General features: G+C 43.6%; 1 protein-coding gene across 1 annotated transcript in view; it reads left to right on the top strand.

Annotated features, from left to right (window-relative positions):
- LOC136863123 (hatching enzyme 1.2) overlaps positions 1–11,820 on the top strand; it is a 50,848-nt gene extending 39,028 nt beyond the window's left edge. The window contains exon 6 of the mRNA XM_067139465.2: positions 11,588–11,820. Within this exon, the coding sequence (XP_066995566.1) occupies positions 11,588–11,707 (120 nt within the window). The 3' untranslated portion in view covers positions 11,708–11,820. The remainder of the gene's footprint in view (positions 1–11,587) is intronic.
- The last annotated feature ends 773 nt before the right edge of the window (positions 11,821–12,593 follow it).

The following is a 12,593-nucleotide window of genomic DNA, read 5'->3' as shown; positions in this document are numbered from 1 at the left end:
GCACAGTATGAGCAAGAGACTGAGGGATGTGATTCACAGACGAGGTAGACACACCAAGTACTGAGGGACAGAATTCGCCGTTGTTTCTCGTTCGAGAAGAGTAATATTACGTGAGTGTACGAATACTTTTTCCCGGCTTAAAACTCGTACTGAGAGAAGAAAACATTATTTATTGTGTGAAGAACATTAAAATTGTATCATTACTGTGTCCATACTTTCAAGTAATTAGTTATCTTCATGCATATAAGAAGTATTTATCATTTTTTGTGCTGAGAGTTCCACAAATAAAACTTTGGTTGTTTCTTAGTGGCTGTACGAATACTTAAGTTCATGTCTGTACATCAAAAACGAGTTAATGTTGGTGCAGACTATGGACGAGTAAACTTTGCCGATATTCTTATTACACCAATTTATTTATTAATAGATCGCCTTCCTGACGATGTTTCCCTTACATAATGGAGAAATAACAGCACAGCATACCCAAGACTTGCTCTGCTAGTGAAGAAAATAATGTCAGTTTCAGCCTCCAATATGTCAAGTGAAAGACATTTCAGTTCAGCTGGTAACTTTATTAGCGACAAAAGGAGCTCGCTTAACCAAGATATAATAAATGGCGCTCCCTTGATTCATTCCGTACTAAAACAGACAACACAATAATGATGAACGTTTGTGATGATGTTAAATACCGTACAAGTTAATATTCTGTGTCTGCTAATGTGACAAGTTCATCTCACAGTGTTTGTAGTAAGTCTGTAATTACATTACTCCAATGCATATTTCGTTAAAATACACTGACTGACAGAGCAAATGCAACACCAAGAAGGAGTGGTCAGAACTTTATGCCAATTGCAGGGTAGACTGACGTCACTGAGGTATGCTCATGATGTGAAATGCGCCGCTGTGCTGCGCACGTAGCGAACGATAAATGGGACACGGCGTTGGCGAATGGCCCACTTCGTACCGTGATTTCTCAGCCGACAGTCATTGTAGAACGTGTTGTCGTGTGCCACAGGACACGTGTATAGCTAAGAATGCCAGGCCGCCGTCAACGGAGGCATTTCCAGCAGACAGACGACTTTACGAGGGGTATGGTGATCGGGCTGAGAAGGGCAGGTTGGTCGCTTCGTCAAATCGCAGCCGATACCCATAGGGATGTGTCCACGGTGCAGCGCCTGTGGCGAAGATGGTTGGCGCAGGGACATGTGGCACGTGCGAGGGGTCCAGGCGCAGCCCGAGTGACGTCAGCACGCGAGGATCGGCGCATCCGCCGCCAAGCGGTGGCAGCCCTGCACGCCACGTCAACCGCCATTCTTCAGCATGTGCAAGACACCCTGGCTGTTCCAATATCGACCAGAACAATGTCCCGTCGATTGGTTGAAGGAGGCCTGCACTCCCGGCGTCCTCTCAGAAGACTACCATTGACTCCACAGCATAGACGTGCACGCCTGGCATGGTGCCGGGCTAGAGCGACTTGGATGAGGGAATGGCGGAACGTCGTGTTCTCCGATGAGTCACGCTTCTGTTCTGTCAGTGATAGTCACCGCAGACGAGTGTGGCGTCGGCGTGGAGAAAGGTCAAATCCGGCAGTAACTGTGGAGCGCCCTACCGCTAGACAACGCGGCATCATGGTTTGGGGCGCTATTGCGTATGATTCCACGTCACCTCTAGTGCGTATTCAAGGCACGTTAAATGCCCACCGCTACGTGCAGCATGTGCTGCATGTGCTGCGGCCGGTGGCACTCCCGTACCTTCAGGGGCTGCCCAATGCTCTGTTTCAGCAGGATAATGCCCGCCCACACACTGCTCGCATCTCCCAACAGGCTCTACGAGGTGTACAGATGCTTCCGTGGCCAGCGTTCTCTCCGGATCTCTCACCAATCGAACACGTGTGGGATCTCATTGGACGCCGTTTGCAAACTCTGCCCCAGCCTCGTACGGACGACCAACTGTGGCAAATGGTTGACAGAGAATGGAGAACCATCCCTCAGGACACCATCCGCACTCTTATTGACTCTGTACCTCGACGTGTTTCTGCGTGCATCGCCGCTCGCGGTGGTCCTACATCCTACTGAGTCGATGCCGTGCGCATTGTGTAACCTGCATATCGGTTTGAAATAAACATCAATTATTCGTCCGTGCCGTCTCTGTTTTTTCCCCAACTTTCATTCCTTTCGAACCACTCCTTCTTGGTGTTGCATTTGCTCTGTCAGTCAGTGTATTTGCATCGTGTCCAACTGTACATCAATTTATAGTCAGCCACTCTCCTTTCCTCGCTCCTTTTTAAGTTTGTTCGTCGTAGCTTCGTTGATACTGACCGTAAGTGCACCAGCCGCCTTACCTCATACTACATGCTGCTAGCCACTCCGCTCGAAGTCGACTGAGTTACGGTCGACCGTATGAATTTCGAATGAGCGTGAGCGAACAAACTGGGTCGTTTGCAGACCTCTAGTATGGACCCTAGTAACTCGCCACAACTGATATCAGAAGCAGAAATGAATAGGTAGCATGCGTTTTGTATGAGGAAATTTATAAAATAATTGACCCTCTTTGATATAGTCTGTGAACCCGAAGCGAGGCACGATTAATTTAAGATGGAAATTAAAACAGAGTTTAAAGCTTGTCAGGATAAACTTATATCTGGCCAGGACGAGATTGAAGTCGAGTTAAACGAGTTAAGAGTGGGCAGTGCACATCAGAAGAAGAGGTGAACGCTCTTGAAGGACATTACACAGTCATAGTATGCAGGATGTAGGTGAAATGGTAAGAAAACAGCTCAGAGTAATACCTCAGATTATAGAGTCTAATGTTCGAGACTTGAAGCAAGAAATGGATGACATGGTCGATAAACATTTCAAAGCAATACCTCAGAGTGTAGAGTCCAATGTTTGAGACGTGAGGCAAGAAGCGAGCCTGCCAGTGGCGAAAGCGGTACCAGCGTAGCGAAAATGAAAACCCCGCGCATCGTAACGACTACATCTTGGGCGACGTTCTGGACCCAGTTCGAGACCACGGCCAACTGTAATGGACGGACGCCGGGCTGAGCTGCGTGGATTAGAGACGGAGTTGCTACGTGTGTACGAAGAGATTGTGGGGGGAGTGTGCTCGAGGAACGCTACGGTGCCCGCCAACTCCAACCGCCTACCGCATCTAATCGAAGAAAGAACACAGTGCGCGGGTGAATCTTTGCTGGAATTCGCCGTAGAGGTAGAAGGGGCATTGCCTCAAGGGGATCCTCACCGTCGCCCTGAGAATGGAAGCGGCGAATATGACAGCCATTTCGTCGCCATCGGCGAAGGTACGAGCCGTCAGGAGTAATGAGAATTCGGAGTTCCACTGGTTACTGCCGAGAGATGCTCATCGCCGCCGGAACGCCGACACTACTGAGGAATCATCTGCTGGTAATGGGGTGAGCGCGGCAATATGAGGAGAACTGCTGGCAGGAGGCAGCCCTCGCCCAAGAAAACGAGTAGGGGCCAACAAGAACAGGGGCTCGACGGCGCCGTCATTGTCATCCCTCCGCTTCACACTGAACGTGGTCACCGAAAGGAATGACGGCTCCATGACTGCGGACGAGTGGTTCGGAGACAGGCCGTGCGGCATCAGAATGGACACGGAAGCTGCACTCACCATCGTTAGGCTCAACGTAGCCGAGGAGCACGTAGAGAGGGAGCCGAACCGCCCTTACGTGCTACAGACGGCTTCAGGAGACACCATTCCTGTCCTGAATAAGGCGCTTCTGTAATTGACGTTGGAGTAGAGGAGTTTATGGGTTCGAGCCTTCGTCGTGGACATCACCGGTGATGTCATCTTCGGACTCGACGCTCTCCGGGCTTACGAAGCGACCGTTGACGTGGCACGGTGTGTATGTACTATGGCTGAATCACCAAGAAGTTACGCTCCAACGCCCTGGAACAGCCCCCGAGTTGTGAGGATGACGCTACCCAACGGGGAAATGATACCGGCCCATAGTGAGGTGCGACTGGGAGGGCCTCTTGAATAAAGGAACCCGGACTAAGAGCTACCGAAGTAGGACTTTGCCTAGCCGGAACTATCGTGCTGGTACGAATTCTCAATACGACGTCGCGGGAGTAAGGGATACCCAACGGGACCGAGCTTGAAACGTGTGAGCCGATCGATTTAATTGTCCCAGCAGACGACGAGGACACACAAGTGCCTGAAACTACGGATGTGGATAACAAGCTCCAGAGGATATATGACGCCGGAATGCACCTACAGGGAGACCCGATTGAGGAGTTCAAGGGGCCGATCACGTTGTTCCGGAACATCTTCACGATAACTGGAAGTGACTATGTGAGGATCTGTAGGGTGTCCCGTCGCATTAACATCGGCTCTACGATCTCTATCCGTAAACCACTCCTTCGGGTACCTCTGGTTAAGAAGACAGGAATTGAGCAGATGCTGAGTGACATGAAGCTGCGTGGGGAGATCAAAGAATCCGACAGTCCATGGTTATCCCCTATAGAGGCGGTAAAGAAGAAGAGTGACGAGCTCTGTTTCTGCGTCTATTTTCGGAGGCTGAATGAAGTCACTAAGAAGGACTGCTTTCTCTTACCCCAAATTGATACACATGGATTCCGGAGCCCAGTGATTCTCGACCGTGGACCAACATCTCGAAGTTACTCAAGCAGCTCACGGAAAAGAAAAGGCCATTCCGATGTTCACCAGATGCAGAGGCTTCATTCAGATCACTCAAGGAATCCCTATGCCCAGTATCTATCTTGGGTTATACAAAGCCTGGAGAGAAAATTCATTGTCGACACATTCACCAGCAGTGTAGATATCGGTGGAGTGCTGACACAGATTCTGGATTGACAGGAAAAGGTGCTAGCATTCTGCAGAAAGATGTTATTCAAGGCTGGGAGAAACTACTACATGACCTGCTATGAACTACTTGTTGCCATCTGCCGATTTCCTTATATACCGAGTGATACAAGCTGCCCCTATTCACTCAGTTTTATGCAACCCGCAGATTATAGCCTAATCTAAAAGCATTGACCTTGGCTACTCACAGCTACGTATGGTCTTACTATGCTTTCTATAATTCGTTTATTTGTGTCAACGAAATCAGCATTAACGATAAAATACCGTATGATTGTAAAGAATCGTGAAAATTCTGTATCACAGAAAGTTCATGTACAGATAATATGATGGCTGAATGACTAGAAGTAGTGTTGATATAACGCTGGAAAACGGTACCTCGTGATAGCCAAGCGTGCTCGAAGTTAGAGGAGGAAAGTGGTGCTCGTTAGTCGGAGATTCGAGTCCGATATAGGACGATTTCTTAATTTCATTGTTAAATGTTCGTGTGAGTCGCGTTGTTGAAGGCAACTCTAAATCATGATTATTTCTCATGTTGCAGGTTCTTTGTGGTGTTCATTCCTAAGCAGTTCTTAAAAGAGCTATTTGCAGTATAATAAGCTATTACCGACAGAGGTGCAATGGGCTTGTGTTTGGCCATTCGATTAATGAAGGAAATTTTCAAAATGACTACCTCCTTCGTTAATGCATATCTGAGTACGGTAGAGGTGAGTCATTCTTGCTTGCTGCAGCGTATTTGGTGGAACCTTCCTGCACTTTGCTGTAAAGATTACTGTGTGCTGTTTCATGTGTCCTACGTATGAAGTCAAGTCGTTCTTCGAGTCGAACGTGCGCCGTTGTTTAGTTGAATGGGTTTGTCATAATGCTGACAATAAGTGCAGTGCACTTCACTTGTTGTAGCCGTTTGCCATATAAAAATCGCATGTATTTATTCCTTTCTGATGTATGCTTTCTTTCCAAAGGTAAAAAGTGACTTTTGAGAAGTAGCTTAATAAGTTTAACCTTAACTACGAATGCCTTAAGAGTATAAAAATACAAACGAAGAGCTCGTAGCTAGATTCGAACTCTGAATCCGTCGGAAAAATCCTATGCTCCTTGCCATTAGTACCATGTAGCCACTTTAGGCGACGAAGAATAGGTCTCGTATCTCTGTACTAATAGAACAATCTGTACTATCGCTTCGAAACTGATCTTGTATGTTTCAAGTTCTGAACTTGAATGTGTAGACAGGTTTACCTTGCAGCAAACACCACAGCGTGCTAAAGAATAATACCTCTCTTAAGCCAAGATAGTTGCAACCATTCCCTGCGAGTAGAGTATGTACCTATTACTTGGATGAGTCCAGCATTGTGTTTCAGGTGGTATTCACAATGAATTTGTCCGTAGTCAGTGCTTACATGGCGATAATTATAACTTCCTGTTCGACTCGTTGGCTGAATGTTCAGTGTCCTGGCCTTCGGTTCAGAGGGTCCCGGGTTCGATTCCCGGCCGGGTCGAATATTTAACCTACATTGGTTAATTCCAATGGCTCGGGGGCTGGGTGCTTGTGCCGTCCCCAACATCCCTGCAACTCACACAGCACACATAACAGGCAGTACCTACACATGGTGGATTCCGCCCATCCTCATAGGAGGGTCTGCCTTACAAGGGCTGCGCTCGGCTAGAAATAGCCACTCGAAATTAGAAAAATATGTGAGATTTCAGAAAAGTCTAGTCTTCATAAAGGATGCCTAGAAGAGTACAAAATAAAAGTTTATAAGGGCATGACAGTAACGTTTCAAACCCTCACTGCACCCTGTAGCTTATCCAGATATATCTAACACGCCTAATGTCCCGCAGCTACTTGCTGCTTCAACGTGTGTCTCTTACAACTCTGCGTTCACGAGGAGAACGAAAGTTCTCGCTTTGTAAAGTTGCTGATGTGTTACAGCCTTATGGTCCAGTTTTATGAATTTATTGAACGTTGTAACGGTAGTAATTACATGGCGTAAGCAGACACTTCTGCTGTAAAGCATTTGAATGCCGTAGATTATAGAATACCGTGGAAAACACGTTTCTATCAATTTCGATGTGATGAGTGAGACTATATAGAATGACGGTGAATTGGCATGTCCGTAATTGGTCCTAACCTATCAGGGTTTCTATGATACCATGACCACCCATTTCTGTCAAAAGAGAACGGCCTCTTGAACCAATCAGGTGCGCAACTCTACCAACAGCTAAAGGAGTAGTTATGGTTTGTCAGTACAGTAATATTTCGTAAAGATGACTAGAGTATTGGACTCCGTTCTACATAAAATAGTACAGTGTTTTTGAAATGGGTCTCACCTACTGCTTCTTGCACCGTTTTTGCATTGTGCGGGGAAGTCTATATCGGACCTACCGCACATACACTTGCTGTAAGATGTTGCCCAAGATAGGACTTAGAGACAGTTAATTCCTAGCTGGTTGCATGTTTTGGGAACAATTGGGGCAGCTGTACCACCCGGTGTATCAACTGACCAGTCAAGGCATAATGGGCTCAGAGGACGTTGCAGCAGCAGTTGTACTATCTAGGCCACATTGTGTCACTGGAGGCAGTAGCCGCTGACGCAGAAAAGCTGAAAGCCATTAGGCACTGGCCTGTGATGAAAGACAGGCGGAAGTTGAGGAGTTTTATTGGCATGTGTATCTACCACCGGAGGTTTACTGCACGCTTTACCAACATCTTGAAGTTACTCACACAGCTCACGGAAAAGAAGAGGCCATTCCGATGTTCACCAGATGCAGAGGCTGCATTCAGATCACTCAAGGAATCCTTGTGCTCAGTATCCATCTTGGGTCATCCCAAGCCTGGAGAGAAAATCATTGTCGACACGTTCGCCAGCAATGTAGAGATTTGTGAAGAGCTTACACAGATCCTGGATTGACAGCAAAAGGTGATAGCATTCTGCAGCAAGATATTATTCAAAGCCAGGGGAAACTACTGCGTGACCTGCCATGAACTACTGGCTATTGTGAATATGCTGGAGCACTTCCACAAATACTTGTACAGTCAACAATTAGCACTTACTTTAAAGCAAGTTTGTGAAACGCGTTTGAAATCTCGCATAAGTGCTGTTCAGGATGTTAGATACCAATACGCGGAAGTTAGAGATGCATTGGCTGAGTTAGGCGACAAAATTGATGACCCCCAAGCAGCTTCTGAAGCTCAATCTTTGACTAATCAGATGGAAGACTTTTCCTTCATCGTAACTTTGATCTTGTGGAATGACATTCTTTTTGAAGTTAATTTGATCAGTAAAAGCATTCAAGGGAAAGAGGTAGACATCAGTGACTGTTCTGAAAAGTTCAATAAGTGTTTGGAGTTTTTAAACAGATTTTTCCCTAGAAAAGGATTCGTAAACAAAAACGTTTTTTTTGTATGAGTCTTCTGAGGAAGTGCAGTCGTCACCTGAAGAAACCTTTATGAGAGTTTTTATCCATTAGTAGATAAAGTTTTGAACTGCGTTGAAAAAACCAACAAGTGTGGGGATTTGGGGGTAATGTTGCTCAACATCCAGGAAAATATTTGGACCTTGAAAGGCATTTAACTGCCAAAACAAGCAAAGTGTCTGATATCAACGTCATTAAACTGTATCTTGAACTTTTACATGTAAGTTCGATTTTGGATCATGGAAAGAATACAGTCACACCAAAAGAAGTATTGCGTATGATCAAAAACACAAACAGTAGAGATTTGTTTACAAACTTGTGGGTCGCATTAAAAGTGTTACTAACAATACCCATGACTGATGCTAGTGCTCTATCGCCATTCTAGTAATAGAAAATGACACTGCAAAAAACTTAGACTGTAGAGACATTCTGACAACATTTGCTCATGCAAAAGCCACGCGAATGCCTTTCAATGTTTGAAGTTCATAGACGACAAAACAGAGCACCAAAGACAAGAACAAATAATGAAAAGTCAAAGACTGTATTTTGTATATAAATAAAATCTTAGTATATGTATATCAAATATGTAGTGGAAGGTGGGTGGTCCATGATGCTGTTATTTATAATAGCTGCCTGTTTTTTCAGTCCGCAACACGGCGGGCCCACAGGTGGTGGATAATAGATTGGCTCTAAAGAGCTAGGGTATCATCCCCCCTCCCGAACCAAAACTGGAACGAACAAAATTACGAGTTTTACCGGGGTGAGGGGGCGCCGATTTAAGCCTTGCCTTGGGCGCATACATACCACGCGACGACCGCGATTATACTATAGGCACTTTCTAATGCAATCTTTGATCATGCATATGGAGACAGTTAGAGCTCTTACACCGTGGCAAAATCTGTGTCAGTTCTACTATAGATGCTGTGAACTGGATTGGACTGGCTGTAAAGCAAATTAAGGCAGAAACTGTGATGAAGTATTTCATAAAAATGGTGTTTGCAGAGAGCGATATAACAGATGATGTGACAAATGAAGTGCTTGAAAATGTATCAGACTTATCCGACTTCTATCAAGCAAGAAACGATTCCTGTGAAGCAGAGAACTTTATTCAAAGTGTTGAACGAACGACACATCACAGTTTCGAATCAGAAATATCTCTTCTAGTAGTGAGAAAGACCGAGAACGAGGAGAAGATGAGCAAGAAGATGAAGACCAAAACAAGATTCGAACCAGACCCTACAGAACATTTGTATGTAAAGTAATTTGCCATTACATTTAAGTCTTCCATACTTCTTGACAGTGGCGGCTGGTGCAGAAAAATATAAAAAAATATTTAAAAACATATGCGGTTTTCAAGAGGTTCTCCGGTGAGTTTTACATACTGAACAAACACGCAAACAACCCCGACACATATACACGTGCCTCATACAAAACTAATTACACATACAATAACACCTATAATGAAAAAAACATTTACGAACTCAGAAACACTTGGGGTGAGCGCGCAAAAACAGAACTTCTCAATGTTAACAAAATCACTGAAATTAAACCAGCAACGTCGTAATCCAAAATTACACGTTATGTTCTTATAGTGAAATTTTTAACTAGATATTTTGTAATAAATGAAAATCACAATATCATTTCCTTATTTTGACAACATACAAAGTACAATTTTTATTTACAAATGTGGCTATGGCTTCCTCTACAGTATTATGCTTTTCCGTTTTTTTGAGCGATCCCCTCTTAAATACTACCGCTGAGTCAACTAGGAAGAAAGAAGTCGGAACTTCTAATTTTGTGTTTCATTATAAGAAGACCTCGGTTTTCTTTGTCCTAAGAAAGTCAAGAGTGTTAACAGTAGCGGCGACTAAGGGGGCGAGGGGAGCAGTTGCCCCCCACTTTTTAGAGAAAACATTACATTTTTATTCCATTTTAGACGGTTAAAACTAGGAATTATAGGAATTATTTAAAAATTGTGCAAATTATTAACAAAATTTTATCGAAAATACGCACAAAATGTCGCTCGTCGCGGCTAACCGATTTGTATAGCGCCACAGCAAGTGTGGAGACTTCACAAATGTCATAAGGAAGGGTAACAGGGGTATACTTTTTGCCAAGGTCGTGGACACTGAGGTATGATTCACCTGCTTGCCGCGTGCATTCGTCAGTCTGGCTGTCTCTTTAATACTGTCTGTTAAATTCTTAGAGTGTAGTCAAATACTAAATGATTTTTAAATTTTATAATCACGCCGCACTTCTATTTAATGATGATGATGATGATGATGCTTGTAGTGTAAAGAGGCCTAACATCGAGGTCATCGGCTCCTAATGGTACGAAATGAAATGCCAACAAAAAATCAAAATAATCCACTAACCAAAAATAAGGAAATGTCATGAAGAATGAATGGATGGATATTAACCCAAAAAGACAAAAAATAATAATAAACAAACAAACCAATGTGGATCCGACGCAAAAAAGCTTATGGATTAAAATCACATGCGTTTGAAGACCTTATTTAAAACTATTTTATGTCCTAACGGAATGCAGATAAGATAACAATACAACAACATTAAAAGTTCGAACTCTGTGAGCTTGCATCCTGGAGATAGTAGGTTCGAATCCCACTATCGGCAGCCCTGAAGATGGTTTTCCGTGGTTTCCCATTTTCACACCAGGCAAATGCTGGGGCTGTACCTTAATTAAGGCTACGGCCGCTTCCTTCCAACTCTTAGGCCTTTCCTATCCCATCGTCGCCATAAGACCTATCTGTGTCGGTGCGACGTAAAGCCCCTAGCAAAAAAAAAAGTTCGAACATGAAAACCTTTCATGTTATGTCCAAATTCTATAAAACATTTGCATGTGGTATATTAAAATTGAGTTGGTTGACTACGTATTTATCTAAACATGTACTTTTTCTCGAAACATGTACTTGTGTGTGTTTATGTATTTGATGGCTTAGATATTTAATACATTTTTGAATTGTATTGACAAGGCGGACCTTAACATAATTAACTATAGTAATTAAGTCAATGCGGACCATTGGTGGCCATCATGGTCAAGCTAATAGATAACATCTAATACTGCACATGTAAACTAGATGTTGTTTGATGCTTTCAACAATAAAAACAACATTGTACTTTCCTGACCTTAAAGTGGGATGGTTCCTTGTTAGTTATTGGACAAACCAATCAGAAATGTGTGACACTGTCTCTTCAGTTACTTATCACTTTTAAGAATATCTCAGCAACTACATTGTCTCAAATAAGTTATTATTATTGTCATTATTATTAGCATGATTTTTGCTTAAATGAATTATTCTTTCTTTCTCTCCAGGATAAGAATGCGGTGATAGGGCAGAGAAAAGGTCTGAGCAAGAAAGATGTCGCCAAGTTGAAGGTTATGTATGGCTGTAAAGATGAATCATACTCTCCATACTGGCCATTTCAAGCTTGAATGATACTCGGTGCGTGCAAAGTGACTCAAGAATGATTCTCTATCTACAAATGAATGAATGGCTGAGAATGAGGTAGTGTACTGTTGTGTGAAGCTCATTACCTTAAGCTCAATAAATTATTTTATGAACAACGCAGTGTTCTACTTGTGGAACTCCATGTAATTCCTGGCCCTAGTGAAGAAATACTAACAGAGAAATTTTCCTTTGTCACCTGTGGACAGAACATATTATATTATCCTTTATTTAGGAAATTGTCCCTCAACAGGTTTGCCATAAGACACAGTATTATACGATTTTTATACAATGCTATTTTAGTCACTTCCTCCTTTTATCTGTACCACCACACTAATGAAATAACGTTTTTTCAACACAACGGTTTCTCCTTGATGCCCATTTTTATGTCCAAAACTTCCCGTCACAGCCGTTTGACAACTCCCCTTGTGAATTATAGTGTCCCCAACATCATTTGTAAGATGGTGTGGCGGACAGAAGCAAGGTTTGTATTTTGACCGAAGTCTACACGATCACAACACAATTCATCATCAAGCTGTTGAGGTATATGCTGTTTATATAATAATGTGATGTTATGCAAAAAGGTTTGGGTGGACAAACTTTGCTCGTGAGTAGCTGGCTTACAGAAAAAGGAATTCACATTGGGTAATGAAATAACTCACTGAAATTGACAGGATAACTAGGATGAGGTTGTATTTTGAGTACTTGTAGGTAGTGATGGGCAGTCTGAGACAGGGTCTCGAGATTTCTCAAGATTCCTGGAGACTAGCGCAAGTACTGTTTCTCGCGAGAAATTTTGAGAGATCTCGAGAGCGTTGTCCCAGCGTTGTGCGGCGAGCAGCGTGTCGTTGTCCTAAAGGTAGACGGAGTTCA

Source organism: Anabrus simplex, chromosome 2 (genome assembly GCF_040414725.1).
Source record: "Anabrus simplex isolate iqAnaSimp1 chromosome 2, ASM4041472v1, whole genome shotgun sequence".
Taxonomy (NCBI): domain Eukaryota; kingdom Metazoa; phylum Arthropoda; class Insecta; order Orthoptera; family Tettigoniidae; genus Anabrus; species Anabrus simplex.
This window is presented reverse-complemented; position numbering and strand designations above follow the sequence as displayed.